At 43.0% G+C, this 24,427-nt stretch overlaps 1 protein-coding gene across 1 annotated transcript in view; it reads right to left on the bottom strand.

Moving 5' to 3' along the window:
* ADGRB1 (adhesion G protein-coupled receptor B1) overlaps window positions 1-24,427 on the bottom strand; it is a 268,637-nt gene that overhangs the window by 211,428 nt on the left and 32,782 nt on the right. The window contains exon 2 of the mRNA XM_087931808.1: window positions 2,411-2,569. Within this exon, the coding sequence (XP_087787934.1) occupies window positions 2,411-2,569 (159 nt within the window). The remainder of the gene's footprint in view (window positions 1-2,410; window positions 2,570-24,427) is intronic.

The raw sequence follows: 24,427 nt of genomic DNA, 5'->3' as shown, positions 1-24,427 counted from the left end.
GTCAGCTAATACAGTCCATTCTCTATGTAAAGAGAAATTGTCAATCAATGGACACATAGAGATACTTTTACACACCATTCCAAAGAGACATAAATATCCATGAACACCAACTAGCAGTCAGAAGACATGATGAAAACACCTTAAATTCACAACACATGGAAACATTTAACTGTAGCAACAACTGAGGAACTGTAAGCATCCTTGTCCAAGCTCAATTCAAACATGCTAGAGAACTCCTGGAAGCTTGGTACTCAAAGAAATCAGCCATCAACTGGCACATAGAGATAAACAACATCTGCACACCATTTAAAAGAGACAATGAAAAAGCCAAACAGGAAACAAAAAGACTAAAACACCTCCCCATCATTAATCAATGCCCTAGAGTCTCACCTCCCAATTGTGGTGCACCAAGAAGCATTTTTGAGATTCCATTATAGCCTTTCCAAGTGAGCAGGAGGATATTGTCTGATCCATTGGTGTACAGCTGAGATCCACAACCAAGATTTTCCTATCCAATAGATATATATTTTCCCTTGCTCTCTTCTAGATTGGAGTTTGGGTGGTGGGGGAGGTTACATCTACAGCTTTACATTTATCTTTGGCTTGCTTTTCTGTTCCTAATTACTTCTAATTACCTCTGGGGAAACATGCTTGCACACTTCAAGATTGTAATAAATGCAAGCATTTATTATGAATTAATACATAAATAATCGGTAGCTGAAGAACATAAATCCCTTTGGGCTTAAGAAGAGAGCAAACAGTTGGAATGCGAATGGGGAGCTGTTCAGAACAGCACCCATATTCAATCACAATAATTCCATTTTTTAAAAAAAAAATTGCATACAAGCCACGAGGCTCTTACAATGATGGCACACTCGTTGTTTGTCTAGTTGTCTTGCACAGCAATAGGAATGGCAAATGTAAGATACAGAGAGATTAACAGAACAACAAAATTGGAAGGGAGGTCTTGGAGGTCTTCTAGTCCAACCCCCTGCTCACGCGGGAGACCCTATACCATTCTAGACAAATGATTGTCAATCTCTTCCTAAAAACCTCCAGTGTTGGAGCACTCACAACTTCTGAAGGTAAGCTGTTCCCCTGGTTAATTGTAATCACTGTTAGGAAGTTTCTCCTTAATTCTAGGTTGCTTCTCTCATGGATTAGTTTACATCCATTGCTTCTTGTCCTGCCTTCAGATGTTTTGGAGAATAGCTTGACTCCCTCTTCTTTGTGGCAACCCCTGAGATATTGGAACACCGCTATCGTGTCACCCCAGTCCTTCTTCTCTCTAGACTAGACATACCCAATCCCTCCTTAGTTCTAGGTTGCTTCTCTCCTTGATTAATTTCCATCCATGGCTTCTTGTCCTGCCCTCAGGGGCTTTGGAAAGTAGCTTGACTCCCTCTTCTTTGGGGCAGCCCCTGATACATCAGAACACTGCTATCATGTCACCCCTAGTCCTTCTTTTCATTAGACTACACATACCCAATTCCTGCAACCCTTCTTTATATGTTTTAGCCTCCAGCCCCCTAATAATCTCTGTTGCTGTTCTCTGTACTTTTTCCAAGTCTCGAGTTGTTGTTTTTTCCTATCATGATGACCAAAACTACACACCATGAGTGTGTGAAGAACGGATGAATGTCTGCAGTGAAGGAGGTCAAAACTGTAAATAGATTCTGAACCATCCTTATTCTGAACAATGTTGTTGCTCTCATAGAAAGTACCTACACTGAGATCTTTGCATTCCAAATTGTATGAGTTGGTTTAAACAAATAACTTTCTGTCTATGGAGATTCTTAGTCATCCAGATCACGGTTATCCCAAAGGTGCTTTTTTTTCAAGAGGCAACTGGACTTTCTGGTTTTTCTTTGAAGAGGTTTTGCTTCTCATCCAAGAAGCTTCTCCAGCTCTGACTGGGAGGTGGGTGGGGAATGGAAGGATTAATACTCCTTGCAGACAGCTGGTCATTTGCATCCTTTTAGAGAGTTGTTGAGGCCACTTGGAGGTTTATCTGTGTCCTTGGGGTCACCTTTGTAGTGCAATTGGTTCCCGTAGCCTGCAATTTTTTGGAATTCTGTGGAAGTGTGATTTTGAATGGATTTCCAAAAATTGCAAACTACAGGAACCAATTCCACTACTCAGGTGACCTTGAGGACACAGATAAAACTACAAGGGGTCTCAATGAATCTCTAAAAAGGATGCAAATGACCAACTGTTTGCAAGGAATATAAATCCTTCCATTCCCCACCATCCAGTCAGAGCTGAAGAAGTTTCTTGGGTGAGAAGCGAAACATCTTCAAAAAAAAAAAAAAAACCTAGAAGGTCCAGGTGCCTCTTGTTGGGCTTATCCCTGATGGACAGAGACAAGAGAACCTGCTATGAGATTCCTTCAGAAGCCATGGTTACTTACGGTTGCAAGCTTTCCTATTGCACAATCTTCCTTCTTCCAAGACTCCTTCACAAACAAGACCTTCCTCGGGAAGAGGTTGACAAGTTCGGGTCCGGGTCTGAAGGCCACCTCCACAGTCCTTGGTGCATTCGCCCCACGTTGACCAAGGATTCCATCCACCTGAGAATTGGCACAGGGGGAAAACAAATGACATCAGCCATCACATCCTAAAGCAAGAGAAGGATCGAGTCGCTCTCCAAAGTGCATCGGCACTACATAGGCAGCTCCCAACCATCAAGGTGAGGACAAGAAATAATGGGTGGAAGGTCATCAGAAGGAGAGCTGTAAATAGGAAGGAATTTCTTGACCATGAGAACAATTAATCAATGGACAATCAGTTAAATATGAGCCAGTTCTGTGCGGCAGCAGCCAAAAAAACCCCAACGCAATCCTAAGCTGCATTAATAGAGGGATACAATCGAGATCAAGGGAGGTACTAATACCACTCTATAAAGCCTTAGTAAGACCACACCTAGAGTACTGCATCCAGTTTTGGTCACCACACTATTAAAAAAAAGAGGTCTAGAAAGGTTGCAAAGAAGAGCAACCAGGATGATTAGGGGACAAAACATACGGCAAACGATTGTAGGAGCTGGGCCTGGCTAGTCTAGAGAAGAGAAGGACCAGGGGAGACAGAATAGCATATTCCAATATTTGAGGGACTACCACAGAGACGAGGAAGAGGTCAAACTATTTTCCAAAGCACCTGAAGGCCAGACAAAGAATAATGAATGGAAACTGATCGAGGAGAGATTTAACCTCGAATTAAGGAGAAATTTCTTGACAGTGAGAACAGTCAACCAGTGGAACAGAAGTTGTGGGAGCTTCATTACTGGAGGCTTTCAAGAAGAGCCTAGACTGTCATTTGTCAGAAATGGTGTAGGGTCTCCTGCTTGGGTGAGGGGTTGGACTAGATTAGTGGTAGGATGCAAATATTTTTACTACCAGTTCTGTGGGTGTGGCTAGGTCACATGGCCTCTTCTTTTTTTTTGCAGCATTCCTCCCATGCTCCATTTTTTTTTTGCCTCCTCGTTTTCAGGGAAGCCTCCTGGGCAAAGCAGTAAGACAGTGAGGGGGATCCCAGCACAGCTGATCATCAGAACAGCTGATCGTCAGGAGGAAAAAGAAAGAAAGAAATACCAGTTCTGCTGAACTACTATCAGTTCAGCCGAATGGTAACATTTATTTTTTTACCACCAGTTCATGTGAACCAGGCCGAACCGGTAGAATACCACCACTGTAATGGAAAAGGTGGCCTCCTGGAGTTTCTCAAGAAAAGATTGTGTCTGGGGTGCTTTATGAATAAAGGGCTGGACTAGAAGACCTCTAAGGTCCTAATCAGCCTATGATTATATGATCCTGAAAAGACCAGAGCTAAAGCAATGGGACTCAAGTGTTGTCTTGCCTACACAAGAAGCAAAACAGCAGAAAGGCATGTCTTCATTCTACAGCTGCTCCTCGATTTACAATGGTTCATTTAGTGACCATTTGAAGTTACGATGGCATTGGAAAAAAAGCGACTTATGACCATTTTTCACACTTTTGACCATCGCAGCCTCCCCATGGTTATGTGATCAAAATTGAGACTCTTAGCAACGTACTCATATTTACGATGGTAGGACTGTCCCGGGGTCAGTTGATCCCCTTTTGGACCTTCTGACCAGGAAAGTCAATGCGGCAGGCCAGATTCATTTAATGACTGTGTGCCTAACATAACAACTGCAGTGATTTGCTTAAGAACTGAGGCAGGAAAGGTCTAAAATGGGGGAAAATTCATTCGAGGACTGCCTCGCTTAGCAAAAGAAATTGTGGTCATAAGTCGAGGACTACCTATGGATGCAACCCGATACATTTTGGTGGTCACTCCGGGAATTCTTTCAACCATTAGTGAGGTCATAAATCCCACTTCTCTCCTCCAGTCCTAGTCAATATAGTGCAGAAAATGGGGTCACACTACAGAACCAGAGGTGGCATTCAGCAGGTTCTGTAGAACCAGTAGCGAAAATTTTGAGTAATTCAGAGAACCAGTAAATACCACCTCTGACTGGCTCCACCCCCATCTCTTCTCTGCCTCCCATTGAGTCCCAGCTGATCGGCTGGGTCTTCTTTGGTTGCCCTGCATAGGAGAACAGAGCTGGAAAGCAGGTTAGTGGGGTGGGGAGGGAATGGGGACTTTGCAGTATCCTTCCCCTGCCACACTGTTAGGAATCTGTCCACCAATTAATTGGGTTGGCAATATATGAACCAACAATGTATGTTTGTAGCTTTAAGACAAAATCACTGTATTGATTTATACTATATTCCGATTGGCTGATTATATTGCAAGTCACCATAAGAGGGAGCTAGAGATTATAGCTTGTTCTCTCTGACATTCTGTTGCTATCTAAGATTCTCTGTTGTATTTATGCTGTGCTTATACTTTGATATTTTTGTTCACTGGAAATGACAAAGGCAACCGGTAAGAAGACTTTGTAATTGGATATTCCTTGGACTGTAAAATGTATGTGACCTGGACCGTTTATTGGACTGTGCTACTTCTTAAAGTAAACTTTAACTCAATTCAGTGTATCTGTGTGTGGCTGAATAATTATTCACAACTACTCTCATAAACGTTTCCATGTGCATATCCTTGTTACTCAAGGGTTATTCTGTACATATCATAACACACGCCCACCAAGTCAAGCCACGCCCACTATGCCACGCCCACAGAATTGGTAGTAAAAAGTGTTTGAATCCCACCACTCTACAGAACAATGATGAACATTTGGAATGAAACAGGAAGAGTCTCCACAGCCAAACTCAAAGTCTCCTTTTGGTGCGATTCCACTTGAAAAATGAGGTGGGGAAAATCCCTTAAAAAGTATGAGAAAGGTGGGTTGAAAATCTCACCACAGCTGTGAATCACAACTATAGTTTTTTTCAACCTCATTTTCTACGATGGGCTCTTTTTTTTTTTTATCTGTCTTCTCCTCTCATTAAGTGTGATTTTGGCAAAGTACCTGCTAATGCAATCTCTTTTTTTTAAAAAAAAAATCCTTTTCAGATTTTTACCATCCAGTTTTGTTTTCTGTTTTTCCCCTCTTTGCGATCCTGTATTATGGATTTGGGCTTATTTATATCACAAAATCTTCTTCGTTTTCTCTTCTCCCTAGAACTAACTCCATTAGTTATAAGAGCCGTGGTGGCACAATGGTTAGAATGTGGTACTGCAGGCTACTTCTACTGACTGCCAGCTGCCAGCAGTTCAGCAGTTCGATGCTGAATGGCTCTAGGTTGATTCAGGCTTCCATCCATCCAAGGTTAGTAAAATGAGGACCCAGATTTGGGGGGGCAATAGGCTGCCTCTGTAAACCACTTAGAAAGGGCTGTGAAGCACTGTGACGTGGTATATAAGTCTAAGTGCTATTGCTGCAGGTGATTGGATATTGCATTAGCCCTGCTGGCACAGTGTTGTTGTCTGCCAGCTACCAGCAGCAGACACAGATGATAAGAAAGTTGGGAAGAAACTTGGCCAGTCCTGGAGTCTGGGGAAGTCTCTGATGGATGCTCTGTGTCGAACGCGGAGAAATAGCCAGCGCCCTCTGACATTTCCCAGCTACCAAAGAGGCAGCTGCCTTTGGAGGCTGATATGAGTGGGGAGGAGGAGCAGCTGGGGCCTGTTCCAGATGCACGTATGTGCAGAACTGTTAGGAGAGGGAAACAATGGAGTACAAGGAGTCGACTTGGGAAGCAAAGCACATGTGGATACTGAATGGCATCTCCCTGGCTGGGGGATAAATAGAAGGAAAGGGGAGGGGTTGTTGTAGGAGACAATAGTTCAGTTTTGGTCATTGTGTTTCAGGCCACAGAGACCGCTTGCCAGAACTTAATTTGCAGCATTTTGGCTGGGAGCTCACGGCCTTGCAATTCTAGCAAGGAACTGATAGGGTTTGTTGCTACCATTAACTCTTTGAAGGACTATTGCTGGGCCTTTTCGGTGGGTGAACGCCATTAATTCACAGGAGATAAATAAAGAGGGTTTTTTCATGATAGGAGTCTGTTTCTTGTTTCTGCTAAGGCTGGGTCAGAACATTCAGTGGTTAGAATGCAGTATTTCAGGCTGACTCTGCCTGCAGTCTGGAGTTCAATCCTGACCAGCTCAAAATTAAGTCAGCTTTCCCTCCTTCCGAGGTCAATAAAATGCCATACCAGATTGTGGGGGGAAATTTGCTGACAGTAAACCTCTTAGAGAGGGCTGTGAAGCACTGTGAAGAGGTATGTAAGTCTAAGTGCTATCGCTATTACCATTCATGCTGTGAGCTTGCCTTCCAAAGGCAACATTGAAAGTAAATGTAAAATAACAACAACAACAATAACAATAACATTCATCATCATCATCCACAACTGAGTTGTTAAAATCATTCACTGGAAACTAAGTTTGGATTTGAGTATGGTAACAACTACTGGGAACGTCAGGTTGAGAAGATTTTGAAGAATGAAAAATTCAAGATCTTGTGGGACATCAGAATTCAGACTGACAGGCACTTGACCCACAACACGCCTGACATAACAATGGTTGAAAAGAAAAAGGGTTGGTTCATTGACATTGCAAGACCTGGTGATGCACGAATTGTGGACACGCAGCAAGAAAAAAAAATCACAAAGTACCGGGACTTACAAATTGAAGTTGAGCGACTTTGGAAAAAAGAAATCATGTGTTATCCCAATTGTAATTGGAGCCCTTGGAGCAATACCTAAAGGGCTGCCTCGCTATTTGGAAATCCTGAATTTATACCGTGACTCTACAAAAAACCCACATCCTACTTGGAACAGCTTATATCCTCCGATGCTACCTTAACAGTTCCTAGGTCCTTGGTTAGGACTCAAGCTGTTGAGCTATCAACCAGCCTCAAAGGCTGTGAATCTTATCAAAGGTTAACTATAATAATAATAATGATGATAATAAAAATAATAATAACAATAATAATATTAATAATAATAATGACAACAACAATAACAATAGTAGTAGTACTAGTAGTAGTAGTCATCACAGTAGCATTGGAAGCAATCCCAAAACATCTGGAACACCAGTTGAACCCCATAAGCATTGACAAATTCACAATCGGTCAATTGCAAAAGGCAGCTTTGCTCAGAACAGCTGACATCCTGTAACTAAACCTTTAACATCATCAAACATCTGCATCTGCCTATCCCAAGTCCTTGGGAAGTAGTCGACCAGTGGACAAAAATGCCAAATCCAGTCTCAACATCTGGCTGCCTGTGTGACGAACCCCATAATAATAACAACAACAACAATAATAATAGCAACAATGGTGCACTGGAAAATCTGTAGGAAATACTGTTTGCCTGCAAGCGAGAACTGGTGGGACCATAATATAGAGAAAGTCATAGACAATGAAGAAGCTAAACTGCTTGGGGAATTTAGACTTTAAAGAGACAGGCAGCTGCCTAACAGCTGTCAATAAGAAAGACAAAAAAAAGTCTGGATAGTGGACGTGGCAGTACCTGGAGAAAGCAGAAGAGAAGAGAAAGAACTGTAGAAGATAACAAAGTACAAAGACCTACACACAGAAATAGATTGACTGTGGCAAAATAAGCCAAAGGTCATATCACTAGTCCTAGACGCCTTGCGCGCAGTCCCAAAGCAACTTGACTATCCCTTGAACACCACCGGCATTGACAAATTCCTTATTGGTCAACAACAAAAGGCAACTTTACTTGGAACAGCTTGCATCCTGCGACAATGCATCTAACGCCATCAAACATCCACATATGCCTGTCCCAGGTCCTTGGAAAAGACACGATAAGTGGATTAAAAACCCACTCTGAACATCTGGCTGACTGTGCAACAAACCAATGTTACCTTGATGCTAAGAATTGTGGTGGCACGGTGGTTAGAATGCAGCATTGCAGGTGGACTTTGCTCACTGCCAGAAGTTCAATCGTAACTGGCTCAAGGTTGACTATTGCTAATGGTCTTCTCCAAGGTGCTATTGCTATTATCCTTCCCCGCCTCCTCCTCCTTTTTGCAAAACTCATTCCCCTTTATTACTGATGATGTGACTGTTGTGGTTAGCCAGCAGGAAGTGCAGATGGCTGAGGAGAGCAGTGACTCTGATAGATGAGCCAGGACCATCCGGGAGTGGACTGCTGCCTTCCGAGATTGTGGGGGCTGGCAGCAGTGACGAGGAGGTTCCCGAGGAGCCTGTGCCAAGTGCACATGCACGAAGGATTACTCAGAGAAAAGAAGAATTACAGCAGTGCGGGCAACTCGGGAGTAAGGCTGCTAGGTAATGGCCCCTCCCTCCAGAGGATAAAAGCCAGGTTTGGAGAAGCTTTCTTTGCAGACAGCAAAGAAGCTCTGAAACTCAACTGGTGGACATCTTAGTTCGTGTTTGGAGAATTTTGTAAATTAGTTATTATCTCTGGGTTTTTGGGCAGCCTTGACAAACAACTTGGAAAGGCTCTTTCTTCTCAGAGCTAATTAGTGGAAAGCAGCCTTCAGGGCAGAATTCATTATTAAACCTTAAAAGGTGGGGGCTGCTGCCTTTGTCTGTGTTCGTTCTTTGGGAATGACAGTTGGGTCAGAACAGTTACCTAGCTAGATAATGAAAGATCTGCAAGAAAACAACCAAACTCAGAGAGTACCAAGAATCTCACAATCATCCTCCTCCTCCTCCTCCTCCTCCTCCTCCTCCTCCTCCTCCTCCCTCCTCCTCCTCCTCCTCCTCCTCCTCCTCCTCCTCCTCCTCCTCCTCCTCCTCCTCCTCCTCCTCCTCCTCCTCTCTTTTGCCTCCTCTTTTAATCTTTATAAGTATCCCTGGTGGTGCAGTGGTTAGAATGATGTAGTATTGCAGGCTGACTCTGCTCACCGCCAAGAGTTCAATCCTGACCAGCTCAAAATTGATTCAGCTTCCATCTTTCCCTGGTTGGTAAAACGAGGAGCCAGATTGTTGGGGGCAATATATAAACTGCTTAGAAAGGGCTGGAAAGCACTGTGAAGGGGGTGTATAAGTCTACCTATAGTTGCAATTGCTACCTGGTTGGTTTTGCTCAAATTCTGCTTCTCGTTAGTGATAGATTTAGCCTTGAAAAAGTTTGAACAACCTTGGTTGCTGTGTTTCAGAGGTGGTATTCAGCAGGTTCTGACCAGTTCTGGAGAACCAGTAGTGGAAATTTTGAGTAGTTCAGAGAATTGGCATTTACCTCCTCTGACTGCCCCTGCCAATCCCATCTATTCTCCGCCTCCCGAGTCCCAGCTGATTGGCTGGGTCTTCTTTGGTTGCCCTGCACAGGAGAACGGAGCTGGAAAGCAGGTTAGTGAGGTGGGGAGGGAATGGGGATTTCGCAGTATATCCTTCCCCTGCCACACCCACCAAGCCATGCCCACCAAGCCCACAGAACCAATAGTAAAAAAAAATAAATTGAATCCCACCACTGCCAAGTTCCTCTCTTTACCTTCCTGACGTTGAGCTTTTCGCGTCCTAACAAGGACTTCTTTCAAGTCACACAAAAGTTGAGTGTTCTGCTCCTTCCATTTCCTGACAGGAGACGGACTGTGTGTCAAGGTCATCCCCATTTAGTGAACATCATAATATCTGCCTAATGGTTCTTTCAGACAAATCAACAGCACACCAGTAATTAGATACGTTTAAATAAACTCATCACTTCGTACGATTAAAAGAGGGGTGCTTGTTTTATCTCCGTTCTCCCCTCCTGAGCTCCCAAGAGATGGGAGGCCTAGGGCAGCCCAGACCTCCGATGGCCATTGTGTGAGAAGTGATGGGAGTGACATGTGCCTGCAGCCCTTTTTGGACCAATGGTTAAGCAAAGTGCTTAATTGCCGAAATGCATTAAAAAAGCTCTTTCCTCCCATCGCCAGCTCGAAAAAGAAAGCAGCTGCCAATTAGAGATGAGTGCTTTGCTTAATGACGGGTTATTTAACACTCCTATGCTTTATGGGGAATTTATTGCAGACAATTAACCTGTGGGATTTGATAGTAGAACAACGGCGGAGGACGCTGGGTGGTTTTAAGTGGGTAGAGAAGACATCCTTGAAAGATGGGCCCAATTTCTTTATTTACCTGAATATATAAGGTAGCCAGGAGCGGTGCAGTGGCCTAGAGGCATAGCTCTCACCTCACAATCAGGAGACCACGAGTTTGATCCTAGGTAGAGGCAGATATTTCTCTCTCTGGGCACAATGATAATATATCCACTGAACAAAACTCTGCACTGGTGACAGGAAGGGCATCCGGCCAGTAAACACTCAGCTATCTCCATTCAGTTGCCCAGACTCCACCCCACAAAGGATTATGGGGTCGTTAAAAGAAGGTGATGATATAAGCCACCCAAAATTAATAGAAAGAGTCAGGAAGACGCATTGAAGCTACTAGAGGTAATCCTTGACTTGCAACTCTTTGTTTAGTGACCAAAGTTACAATGGCACTGAAAAAAAGGTGATTTATGACCATGTCCCAAATTGACAACCATTGCAGCATCCCTGTGGTCACACAATTAAAATTCGGACACTTGGCAACTGACTCATATTTATGACGGTTGCCGTATCCTGGGGTCACGCGATCCTCTTTTATGACATTCTGACAAACAAAGTCAATGAGGAAGCCAGATTCACTTAACAACCGTGTTACTAACTTAACGACTTCATTTCCCCTTCTTTAGCTAACTTGCCACTGCCCAACCCCTGTGCGACCAGTCAGGTTCAGGTGGTCTGTTTCCATAACGACCAGTTCCAGCACAGGATGGTATGAAGCTGATATGCTGGGCGACCTTGAAGTAGCATCTCAAGGAGATATACAGTACTTACTTTCATTTCCCCCTTTGTCTTCCTCCCTTCCCAAAGTTCATGGCAGTCCATTACTGAATAATAGCAAAGCACAAGCAAGCATTAAGGACCTGAATAAAATTGCACCCTGGCGCGAATAAACGCCAACAGATAATTTGATTACTCAGAAAATACTTGACTGCACTGAAATGGACCGACTCACACAAAAACTTAGGAATAAGGAAGACTCAAGATATATTACAGCTTGGGTTAAATGGTATAAGTGGATTAAAGAGAAGAAAAAAAAACCAGGAATTTAAAAGATATGTATTTGATGAATGGGGTAGTTAAATTAAGAACGTTTACCAAATAAGAAAGTAATAGTAGTAAAATCATTACCAAGAAAAAAAGCACACCGTCTTAGTTGATTAGAAACATATGTTTTACATGTTTGATATGTTTATTTATTTTGTATTTGTATATATAGATTTTGTCTACAGTGTTAAGATGTACTGTACATAGTGGTTTTCTTTTTAATCGCGAATAAAGTTTTTCTAAAATGAAAATAAAAAATGCACCCTGGCAATAGGAAGGGCATCTGGCCAGTAAACATACTGCCCCATTCAGTTGGCCAAACTCCACCCCACAAGGGATTATGGGGTCATAAAAAGGAGATGACAAGCAAGCATTAAGGACACAGAATTGGACTTCCAGGAAAGGAATGGTGGACTAAAAACAGCCCTGCTGTTTTTAGTCCACCTGGCAGGGCTGTTTTTAGTCCACCATTCCTTTCCTGGAAGTCCAATTTTTCATCCCTACTCTTAAAACATTTTCCCTGGGAAACCAGGGTTGGGAACTACATATAATACTCTCTTAATTATCCACTAATACAAGATATAAGTATATCCCGTTCTTATTATGAAAAGTTCATGCTATTGCCATTTCAGGTCTTGCGTGTGCCTTCGGCATATGTTGAATACACCTCCAAATTGAAATGAGGGTCGGTGTAATTACAGCTGGAAAGATTTCTTTTCAAAGAGCACCTTATAAGAACCACTTACCCTCTGACCTCCCTTGGTACACGAATGCCAGATCTTGGTCTGTCTCCAAGATGAAACCTGTTAATTTCAGAGCCGAGAATCTTTTACTGAAAACAAGTCGTTCTGTTTTTATCTCTGTATTGGGCCATGAATGAATGTTCTAATCAAAGTGATGCAGACATAAGGCAGATCTAATTACTTTTCAGCAACTCCCACCAGGAAGAACACAAGTCCAATATTGTGAATCATGGAATGATGCAAGAAACAGAGATCTGTTTTTAACTGAAAATGATGAATCTGCTTCTCTGACACATTGGCGTTTGTTCTTGCGGGTGGCCTAGCCATAAATAACCGGCAGAAAAACGCTCCGATAAACTGTGGCATCACCGCGTGCGGGATTTGCAAAATGACACTGCGTGTGAGCTTGGTTGCCCTTAAGGCACAATTGGTACTGATAGCACTAGTGAAACCTGTACAAATATTTTCTGCCGTGGCCCCATCGGATCCCAGTTTAGAAGAGGAGGAGTTGGAACTGGGAACATCTGTTGGGGAGGGAACATCTGGAGAAACCAGGAACTGAGGGTAATGCTGACCCAGCCTTCTTCAGCATTGGGGAGAAGTGGTTGACCGGACAGGTATCTGCCTGCCTTCACGAATGCAAGGAAGGTTTGGCTACAGTTGGGCAGTGGTGATGAGAGCCAACAGATCCCCTCTGATGAGGAGCAATTGCCTCCCCCACCCAATCTGAGGGTATGGAGAGTGGTATTAGAATACCTTATGCCACCAGACATAAAATTCTAGACCTTGAAAACCTAGAACTACGCCGCCTTTGGTCTGATCTTAGTATATAAAACTATATATTGCAATGTCCTGCCTGTCAATGAATACTTCAGCTTCAATCATAACAACACAAGAGCACACAATAGATACAAACTCAAGGTTAACCGCATCAAACTGGATTGCAGGAAATACGACTTCAGCAACAGAGTGGTCAATGTCTGGAATACTGTACCTGACTCTGTGGTTTCTTCCCCAAACCCCAAAAACTTTAACCTTAGACTTTCTATTATTGACCTCACCCCTTTCCTAAGAGGTCTGTAGGGGGCGTGCATAAGTACACCAACGTGCCTACCGTCACTGTCCTATTGTTTCTTTTTTAAATTTTTCTTATACGTATCCATTTCATGTATTCATAACTAAGTTTATACTTATACCTGTTATCTTATAATCGCTTGACTAAATAAATAAAATAAAATAAAATAAAATAAAATAAAATAAAATAAAATAAAATAAAATAAAAGTATCACTGCAAGGGGTTCCACAACAGCCATAACTTCGAGGCCCATAAATTTCAAACTGTCGCTGAATGAATTGTCATAAGTCAACGTCTACCCATATGTGTAAAGATGCCCCTGTGGGTTTCACTCCACTCATTGTAGATGACTTTAGGGACAGTGCTCATCTCTTTAAGCCATTGAGGCAGCGCTGTGTGAAGATGTTGCCGGGGTCATGTTGCCGGGGCCGGCATGACATCCTGCCACAGCACAAAATATACAGCAAAACACAGAACCTTGTTGCCTTCCCACCAATGTGCTACCTAGTGATCAATTTGCATTTACATGCTTTCAAACTGCTAGGTTGGCAGGAGCTGAGGCAAGCAACTAGAGCTCACCCTGTCAGGTGGTGGTAGCAGGGGTGGGATTCTACCAATTCGTACCTATTTGCTAGAACCTGTTGTTAACATTCTAAGCAGTTCGGAGAACCGGTTGTTAGAAGAAATTACTGGGCTAATCCTGTAAGGAAGGCAGGGAGGAAACAGTCTGGTGTTGCTTACAGAAACTGTCTCTCCATTAACCCTTATTACATTCTTGGTAGGACTAGACTTCCTATCTCAGGAACGTCTCTGAGTTTTTCCACCCTCCTTTGCTGGTACTTTGCTTGTGTGGAGTGACCATTCAAAGTTACAATGGCACTGAAAAAAAGTGACTTACGACCATTTTTCACACATACGACTGTTGCAGCATCCCCACAGTCATGAGAGGCCAGATGAGGAGATGTGTGCCTCGATGTGAGTGATATTGAGTTGGCCACGCCCAGCCAATAACATGACCACCAAGCCATGTCCACCAACTGAGCCATGCCCACAGAATTGATCGTTAAAAAATTTCAATCCCACCCCTGGGTGGCAGGACTCGAACTGACAGAGTATAGACCTTCTCACACATCTTTTAAGTCACTGAGCCACTGCAGCTCCTCATACATATAATTCATTCAAAAATAATAGGAATAGCAAGTCAACAGCTAAGCCACTAGTTACGGATAGAACATATACCCAACACGTCAGAATAACAAGAGTTAGAAGAGACCTTGGAAGACTTCTAGTCCAACTCCTTGCTCATGCAGAAAAGCCTATACCATTTCAGACAAATGGTTGTCCAGTGTCTTCTTATAAACCTCCTCGGATGGAGCACCTATAACTTCTGAAGGCAAGTCATTCACTGGTTCATTGTTCTCCCTGTCAGGAAATTCCTCCTTGGTTCTAGATTTCTCTTCTCCTTGATTAGTTTCCATCTTTGATTAGTTCTCTTCTTGATGAGTTTCCATCCGTTGCTTCTTGTCCTGCCTTCAGGTGCTTTGGAGAATAGCTTGATCCCCTCTTCTTTGTGGCAGCCCCTGAGATATTGGAACACTGCTAACATGTCACCCCGAGTCCTTCTCTTCATTAGGCTAGACATACCCAATTCCTGCAACTATTCTCCATAGGTTTTAGCTTTCAGTCTCCTCCAGGGACAGACAATATAAAATTAACTGTTCCTATGAAAATTTTAATTTTAGCCAATTTAGGCGGGCATTCTCATTCTCCAAAGACTGTATCATTGCACCAACAAATGCTCTCTTTTCCTTTTGAAAAGGTACTAATAAGCATTGAGTAGCAAGCTGGCAGTGCCACACAGATTGCTATTCCAACCAGCTAAAAATGCAAATTGCAGGTTGGGAACAGAGAGACCTGTAATAACCATTCAGGTTTCATCATCAAAATGCCGCAAGCAAGAGAGGGAAAACTTGAGAAACAGGGGTGGGATTCTACCAGTTCTCACCTTTTCCCTAGAACCGGTTGTTAACATTCTCAGCAGTTTGGAGAACCGGTTGTTAGGAGAAATTACTGGCCTAATCCTGTAAGGAAGGCAGGAATGAAACATTCTGGTGTTGCTTACAGAAACTGCCTCTCCATTAACCCTTATTACATTCTTGGCAGGACTAGACTTCCTGTCTCAGGAATGTCTCTGGAGATTTTTTTTTTCCCCTTTGCTGGTACTTTGCATGTGTGGAGTGACCATTCAAAGTTACAATGGCACTGAAAAAAGTGACTTATGACCATTTTTCACACTTACAACTGTTGCAGCATCCCCACAGTCACAAGAGGCCAGGTGAGGAGATGCGTGCCTCAATGTAAGCGATGTTGAGTTGGCCATGTCCAGCCAGTCACATGACCATCAAGCCACGCCCACCACCTAAGCCACGCCCACAGAACCAGTTGTTAAAAATTTTGAATCCCAGCCCTGCCCCGATTCCCTTCATTAGCTGCAGTTGGGAACACAGTGTTTAAAAAGGGAGTTTGCACACAGGAACTTGTTGGAAACAAATCCTGTATTATCTTGTTTTGTCAAGGCTTATCTGCGTTCCTGGTGTCTTCCCGACTGTGTGTGTTTTGTTGGCCTTTGAAGTCTGCAATTCCTTATATCCTGCCCTTTCCAGTTAATTGCTGCAGCATGGTTTGTGTGGATTTTTATTAACCGTTTACAATTTATATGTAATTTGTTTTTGGACTGAATTTCCTCCACTTAAAGACTGTTCTTGGGAGAGTTTTTAACTGGAAATCAGACGCAAAGTTGGAGGTATTAAAGTGACTTTTCTTACTTATGTAAGGCCTGTGTTGCCTTTGTGCCATGCCCCAGGTCATCACAACCTAGCAGTTCAAAAGCATGTAACAATGCAAGTAGAAAAATAGGGACTACGTTCCATGCACCTTCGGCATTTAGTCATGCCAAGCCAAATGACCACGGAGACATGGTCATGGTCTTTGGCTTTGTAATGGAGATGAGCACTGCCCCCTAGAGCTAGAAACAATAGAGTGTGCATGCGGGAAGGGAACCTTTACCTTTTTGTGAAGAAAAGGAGGTCAAACTATTTTCCAAAGCACTAAAAGGCAAGACAAGAAGCAATGGTTGGAAACTAATCCAGGAGAGGAGAAAATTAGAACAAAGAACTAAGGAGAGATTTCCTAGCAGTGAGAGCAATCCATCGGTGGAATAGCTTGTCTTGAGAAGTGATGGGTTTTCCATCACTGGAGGCTTTCCAACAGAGGTTGAACAGCCAAATGGTATAGCTTCCTTGAGGGGAGGTTGGATTAAAAGCTGTCCCAGATCCTTTCCAACTCTATTATTCTATGTTCTAAGGAGAGAACCAACCTAGAATTCAGGATAAATTTCCCGACAATGAGAACAATTAATCGGTGGAATGACTTGCCTCGAGAAGTTGTGCGTGCTCCATCACTGTAGATTTTAAAGAGAAGAAACATTTGTCCAGGATGCTTTGAGGACTCATACTTGGGCAGGGGATGGACTAGAAAACCTCCAAGTTCCCTTCCCTCCCTATGATTCTATGATTCAGTCATTGTAGAGTTGTAATTGCAGGAATGTTCTAATCTTGGATGGCAAACCACAGGTAACGGATGTTTATCAAGCAAATACAACTCGGGCAAACAAAATCACTAATGCAAAGAAGGATTAGAGAGAGGAAGTAAACATATGTTAGACTTTAACTAGAGAGAATTAGCTGTGTTAATTACTATGTTAAACAGTAACGAAAGCTGAGGAGAAACTAAAGTTAACCAATGTTAGAGGATTACTAAAAATGTGTATAAATTTTATTTTATTTATTTTATTTTATTTATTTGTCAATTGTTTACGAGATAATAAGTAAAAGTGTATACATAATTATGAATACATGAAATGAGTACATATAAGAAAAATGAAAGAAAAATAAAAGAAACAATAGGACAGGGACGGTAGGCACGTTGGTGCGCTATGTGCCCCTACAGACCTCTTAGGAAAGGGTGAGGTCAATAGTAGACAGTCTAAGGTTAAAGTTTTGGGGTTTGGGAAGAAACTACAGAGTCGGGTAGAGTATTCCAGACATTGACCACTCTGTTGCTGAAGTCGTATTTCCTGCAATCAAGCTTGGTGCGGTTAACCTTGAGTTTGTATCTGTTGTGTGCTCTTGTGTTGTTATGGTTGAAGCTGAAGTATTCATTGACAGGTAGGACATTGCAATGTATGATTTTATATACCATGCTTAAATCAGACCGAAGACGGCGTAATTCAAGGTTTTCTAGTTCTAGAATTTCAAGTCTGGTGGCATAAGGTATTCTACAACGAGTAGAGGAGTGGAGAATTCTTCTTGTGAAATATTTCTGGACTTTCTCAATTGTGCTAATATCAGATACGTAATGTGGGTTCCAGACTGATGAGCTGTATTCGAGTATTGGTCTAGCAAATGTTTTGTATGCTCTAGTAAGACTAGACTCCAATAAAGTTCATCATGATTGATTTGATCATGATCAAACACCTCGACTGCCTCGTCATTACAACAAGTCATGCCATCAGAACATACACACCTGGTCAACCCAAATGGAGACTAAATCCCCAAGAAAATAAAATGGTTCTTGCATTGAAATCTGGTTAAATGACCAGATTTCAATGCAAGAGCCATTTTATTTCCTTGGGGATCTTGGGGAATCACACAACTGCGATTCGACATGCTTTATGCTGGTTTTTCCTTCTTGAATCCTGGAAGGCTTCCGTTCTCCGATAACGTGCAGTTGTCTTAATTTTCATTCCCCTCCCAAGAGGCACATTGCTTTTTTTTTTTTTTTCCCTATAAGATTCAAAAGAGGAAGCCTTAAGCAAACTCCTCCCTGGCTATTTAATCTCAAATCAAGGGGAGCTGAGTTTGCTCGGGGAATTAGCTAAATATCCCTCCCGTGCTTCTCACTACATAGAGGGGATTGGGTTACAAATCAATCGAATGTGTGAGTTTTGGAGCTTGCATTGCCAGGGGTGCCTATTACAGACTTGCAAAAAAAAAAAAAAAACCTGTAAAGTGATTTTAATATTATTAGCCCCATGACACAGAGGAGAAATTTAGGTCATCTGGCCAGTTGATGGGAGAGAGTGGCCTCTGATTGAGAACGGAGGGTACACAGTTACAGAATAAAAGAGTTGGAAGGGACTTTGGAGGTCTTCTAGTCCAACTCTCTGCTCAAGCACCATTTCAGATAAGTGGCTGTCCAGCCTCTTCTTAAAAACCTCCAATGTTGGAACACCTACAATTTCTCGAGATAAGTTGTTCCACTGCTTGTAGTCCACTAAAAGCCACCATGGAACCCAGTTCAAGACAATGGAAAAAGTAAGATGAAGAAGAGGGAAATATTTAATTTCTATTTATTTATGATCTCAGCCTTCCTTCCTTCTCCCTCCCTCCCATTCTTTCACCTGTTATCTTCCACCTTCCTTCCTTCTCCTCCCTCCCTCCCATTCTTTCATCTGTTCTTCCTTCCTTCCATTCTTTCATCTGTTCTTCCTTCCTTTGTCCCATTCTTTCATCTGTTCTTCCTCTCTCCCGTTATTTCATCTATTTTCTTCCTTCCTTCCATTCTTTCATCCATTATCTTACTTCCATCTCCTTCCTTCCTTCCTTCCTTCCATTATTTCATCTATTTCCTTCCTTCCTTCCTTCCTTCCTTCCTTCCTTCCTTCCTTCCTTCCTTCCTTCCTTCCTTCCTTCCTTCATCTGTTATCTTCCTTCCTCCCTCTCTTCCCACCTGCCTTTGGTACTTAGCAGTCTCAAGGCTGGCGGGATGATGTTGTATGTTGCTATGCGCTACCGCAGAGTCTTTCAGCCTCCCCACCAAACAGGCCCATTGTGCACATGGAAATGTATGTGCAGCTATGATTAAAGGACTGGGAATACGTCAGCTCACCATTCTGTTATCAGGTGGCAGCTTAATCCAAATCTTGGCTGAGGCTTTGGGAGAATTACAAATATTATTTTGCGGTATGGTGTCTCTCTCTCTCTCTCTCTCTCTCTCCCTCCCTCTCTCTCTCTCTCTCTCTCTCCAAGCTCCAGTTCAGACAGTCCTGACATCACAACTCTTAAATGTGTCCAATCCTTGAAGGCCTCTGTCAGTTTTTGCAGTAGAAAAGCATTTCCATACCAAATGCTACAACATTTTAGAATGGGGAGTTCTCCTCCCGAGAAAAAAAGATTCAAATCACTTATTTCCACACTTAGGATTCTATTTGCAGAAACCTTACCAATGCAGGTAGTTTTCAGCTTACAAGCTTTCATTTAATGACCACTGAAAATTATAATGGCACTGAAAAAGTGACTTATGACTGTTATTCTGTCTGGTCTTCCTCCTCCTCTTCCTCCTCCTCCTCCTCCTCTCTGCAAATTCCACTGCCTTCTGGCACTGATGATATTACCTGGTTTGGTAATGAAATGTCTGGAAGAAAACAACCAAGCTTAGAGAACACCACATCCTTCTTGCACTGATGATGTTATCTAGTTGGGTAATGAAATGTCTGCAAGAAAGGAACCAAGCTTAGAGAGCACCAAGGATCTCACAGTCTCCCCCATCTCCTCTTCCTCCTCCTCCTCCTCCCCCTCCTCCTCCTCCCTGAAAATCCCACTCCTTTCTAGCACTGATGATGTTATCTAGTTGGGTAATGAAAAATGTCTGCAAGAAAACAACCAAGCTCAGAGTTCACCAAGGACCCCACAGTCTCCTCCTCCTCCTTTTCCTCCTCCCGTTCCCCCTCCTCTTTATCCTTCTCATCTCTGCAAACCCCACTCCCTTCTCGCAACTGGCAGTGTTACCCAGTTGGGTAGTGTAAGATCTCCAAGGAAACAACCAAACTCAGGGAGCATCCAGGACCCCTCATATCAACCCCGAGCTACAAATACTCCGCTTCTCCTTTTTGCAAAAGAATGCACTTTTTTGGAACCCTATCCAGAATGGGGTGGGGGGGGTTTGCAGCTTCCCTCATCTAAGCAATCTTCAGCTCCACAAAAGCAATTTTGAAAGCTTTTTCATTAAATGCCTTGCAACATGGCAGAGGAAATACGCTCGGTATTGTTTTCGGTACGGCACGAAGTCACAATTCAGCGGCGAAGACCGGAAATAAAAAACCAAGGCCAACTTCTACCACACAGCCTTTGTTTAGGTCACTGGATTGAGCCACTTTCCATTTTTAAGGCATAATAGGCATAACAACCCTCATTCGAAGCAATTAATTGTGAATTTGTGCATCCTCTTATAAAACCTAGAAACACTCCCGACTATCGCAATAAGCCTGTTTAGCAATGGGTTCCTTGAGCTCTGCCATTCACCGAAACACAATAGGAGCATTAGTGATTATTGATCTCAGAGCTGGCCTTGTCTTTGAAAGGCAGTAAATGAAATCTCCCTATTTTCTCTCCGCCTTAGAGATTCTCAGAAATAGAATCCTACCAATTCCCATCCATCATCTCCCTTCCATCACCTTTCCTCCTTAAGGACAAAGACATGAAAAGACAAAATGAAGACAGGCGATAAGTTAAACCCTCATGGACCACTGCTTTTCCTGCAGCCTTGGGGTAGAATAGAATAGAATAGAATAGAATGGAATGGAATGGAATGGAATGGAATGGAATGGAATGGAATAGAATAGAATAGAATAGAATAGAATAGAATAGAATAGAATAGAATAGAATAGAACAGTGAATAGGATAGGATCAGTGGTGGGATTCAAAAGTTTTTACTACCAGTTCAGTGGGCATGGCTTGGTGGACATGGTGTGGCTTGGTGGTCATGGCAGAGGAAGGATACTGTAAAATCTCCATTCTCTCCTCATTCCTGGGGGAAGGTTACTGCAAATTCCCCATTCCCTTCCCACCCCACTAACCTGCTTTTCAGCTCCTTCCTCCTGTGCAGGGCAACAAAAGAAGACCCAGCCAATCAGCTGGGACTCAATGGGAAGCAGAGAACAGATGAGGTTGGCAGGGCCAGTCAGAGGTGGCATTCGATGGTTCTCCAAACTACTCAAAATTTCCACTACCGATTCTCCAGAACTGGTCAGAACCTGCTGAATATACCACCTCTGATCAAGTTGTCTAATCTCCATTTGGTTGGGAGGCTGATACCTTTACTCTTCCGGGTGTTATTCAGGATGGAAAATGAAATTCTTCCCACCTTCAACCAAGCCAAATACAAGCTCCTTTCAGAGGGAAAGAAAACTTCTAAGAAGTTGAAGCTTTCGTCGTTGCTTTTTTTTTAAAAAAAAAACCACCAAATCAACGTTTCATTCTTGGATCTTTCTGCGGATGTAGCAGACTCTTGGCGTGTAACTTAGTCCTGTCCATGAGATATCTTGCAAGGCACGAAGGGTGCTGCTTAAACTTCACCGACACTGCAGTGACAATGTTGTGGCTCGTCGGCTGCCATCAGAACTAGCTGCAGAGTGCAATGAGGCGGAGGCAGAGGGAGAGGTTGGGCCAGATTTGGAGCCTTTGGAAGACCCTGATAAGGAAACATCATCAGAGACGGAGGTAGAGGTAGGCACCTTCCATCCTCCCCCAGGTGGAGAGGCAACTGTCTTCGGGGCCTGAACTGAGTGAGGGGGAGGAACAGATGGGGCCGATCCCAAATGCACGTAGGCACAGAGAGGAGAGGAGAGCAACGGAAATCAATAAGCCGGCTCTCATAGAAAAGCAGACGTAGATGCTAGCCAGCACCACCCTGGCTGGGAAATAAATAGGAGGGCTTTGGGAGCGGCCCGTTGTCACAGACAACTGTTTGTTTCTAGTATACAGCAAGCAATTTGGATTCCTTGACCAGAACCAAGTTTGTCGGGACTAATTACATTTGATTCTTTTGCTTATCCACATGAATAGGACTGTTCCTGCCTCGTTTTGAAAAGGGGTTTGTTTACTCATGAGTAAGTGGGCTTATCATTACTTGTGAAGAATGGGTCAGAACAGATGTCTCTCAACCTTAGACTGTCTACTATTGACCTCACCCCTTTCCTAAGAGGTCTCTAGGGGGCGTGCATAAGCGCACCAACCTGCCTACCGTCCCTGTCCTATTGTTTCTTTTATTTTTCTTTTATTTTTCTTATATGGACCCATTTCATGTATTCATAACTATGTATACACTTATACTTATTATCTTGTAAACAATTGACAAATCAAATAAAATAAATAAAAAAATAAAAAAAATAAACTACTCGATTCTGCACAAAGGACTCAAGGCTCATCCAACCAACGTGGTGTTGGCACCATAATTGTATCATTTCCTGAAAGGGTGTTCAAACTTTTCAGGCATGTTTGTTGAGTTGAGTTGATGGATGATGGAAGTGATTGGGGCCACAGTGTGAAGCCAGAAGAAGTCACTTTACACCAAGAGCCAGCTGGGTGAGATCGATAGTAGCTCTTATTTCTTTTCTTTGCTAATTAGTGTACTTCTAATTCTTCATCCACTCCAGAACAGTAATTCTGGCATTTGCTGTAGGCATGAAAGCTGGCTGGCTGACTTTGGGCCAATCACTAAGAGATGGTGAGTTTGTCCTACTTTAGGCATGAAAGCCAGCCAGGTGAGTTCGGGTCAGTCTTAACCCACCCCAGCCCAAGGGTTGTTATTGTGGGTAAAATAGGAGGAAGGAATATAAGGTATGTTGGCTACTTATAAAGGCAGGATCAAATTGAAAGAAAGAAAGAAAGAAAGAAAGAAAGAAAGAAAGAAAGAAAGAAAGAAAGAAAGAAAGAAAGAAAGAAAGAAAGAAAGAAAGAAAGAAAGAAAGAAAGGAGTGAAGGAAGGAAGGAAAAAAATTGGAGAGGAAGGAAGGAATGAGGGAAGGAAGGAAAAGAGGAAGAAGGAATGAGGGAAGGAAGGAAGAAAAAGAAGGGAGGGAGGAAAGGAGGAAGGAAGGAAAAGAGAGGAAGGAAGGAAGGAAGGAAGGAAGGAAGGAAGGAAGGAAGGAAGGAAGGAAGGAAGGAAGGAAGGAAGGGGGAAGGAAGGAAAAGAGAGGAAGCAAATAATGAGGAAAGGAAGGAAGAAAATGAAGGGAGGGAGGAAAAGAGAGGAAGGAATGAGGGAAGGAAGGAAGGAAGGAAGGAAGGAAGGAAGGAAGGAAGGAAGGAAGGAAGGAAGGAAGGAAGGAAGGAGAAGCCCGGTTTACACTAATAACCCTAGACCAATTAATCTACAAACCACATTTCAGCCACCTCTCTTCATTGATAGGACCAAGTGAGAAGGAGGCTATTTGAGGGAGTGGATACAAAATGAAAATACACTCTATGTGTCGAGTGTTGCGTTCTTTAAGAATCAGCTGCAGGTTCCTCTGAGCCTGACTCCATTTCGAAACGATGCTCCTTTTTGGAATTCCAAATGCTTGCTCTCCTCATTCATCCATTTCCCTAACAGACGAATTTTCCTGCCCTGAAAGGGCCAAGCTCATTCATGACGGAAAGTACAGGTTGCATTGCAACACAAGATGACAAATGGCTCCCAGTTGGGTGACCTGAGGTGTGTTGAGGTATGTACCTCCTATGAGGGCTATCCACAAAATAGATTACGTTTTTGTCTGTAGCAAGAAGGGGCGGAGCTAGCGTGGCCATCTTTGGTCTGTGCGTCTGCCGCTCAGTCTGCATCTAGTCGTGCTAGTGGGAGGTTCGTAGCGTTGCCCGTTATTTCACAGCAAACGTTTGAAATGTGTGCTGCAATTGAAAATCCCGCGAGTTGTGAGGTGCGATCCGTATAAGGTTTTTGTTTGCAAAAAAACATAAACCGACTGAAATTATGGTGAAATGTTGCAAAAACTAAGAAAAGCAATTCAGAACAAGGGTAGAGGAAAGTTAAGCTCAAAAATTTTGTTTTTGCATGACAATGCCCGACCGCACACAGCACTTGAGAAGTCCTGAATGCTTTCAAGTGGGAGATTTTTTTCTCATCTGCCCTACAGCAAAATCGGGGCTGTTTCTCGCGGGATTTTCAATTGCAGCACACATTTCAAACGTCTGCTGTGAAATAACGGGCAACGCTTCAAACCTCCC

The sequence above is a fragment of the Pseudonaja textilis genome, chromosome 3, assembly GCF_049901715.1.
Source record: "Pseudonaja textilis isolate UNSWEBS1 chromosome 3, rPseTex1.2, whole genome shotgun sequence".
NCBI classification, from domain to species: domain Eukaryota; kingdom Metazoa; phylum Chordata; class Lepidosauria; order Squamata; family Elapidae; genus Pseudonaja; species Pseudonaja textilis.
Note: the sequence above shows the minus strand (reverse complement) of the source record. Positions and strands in the feature narration are given on the sequence as shown.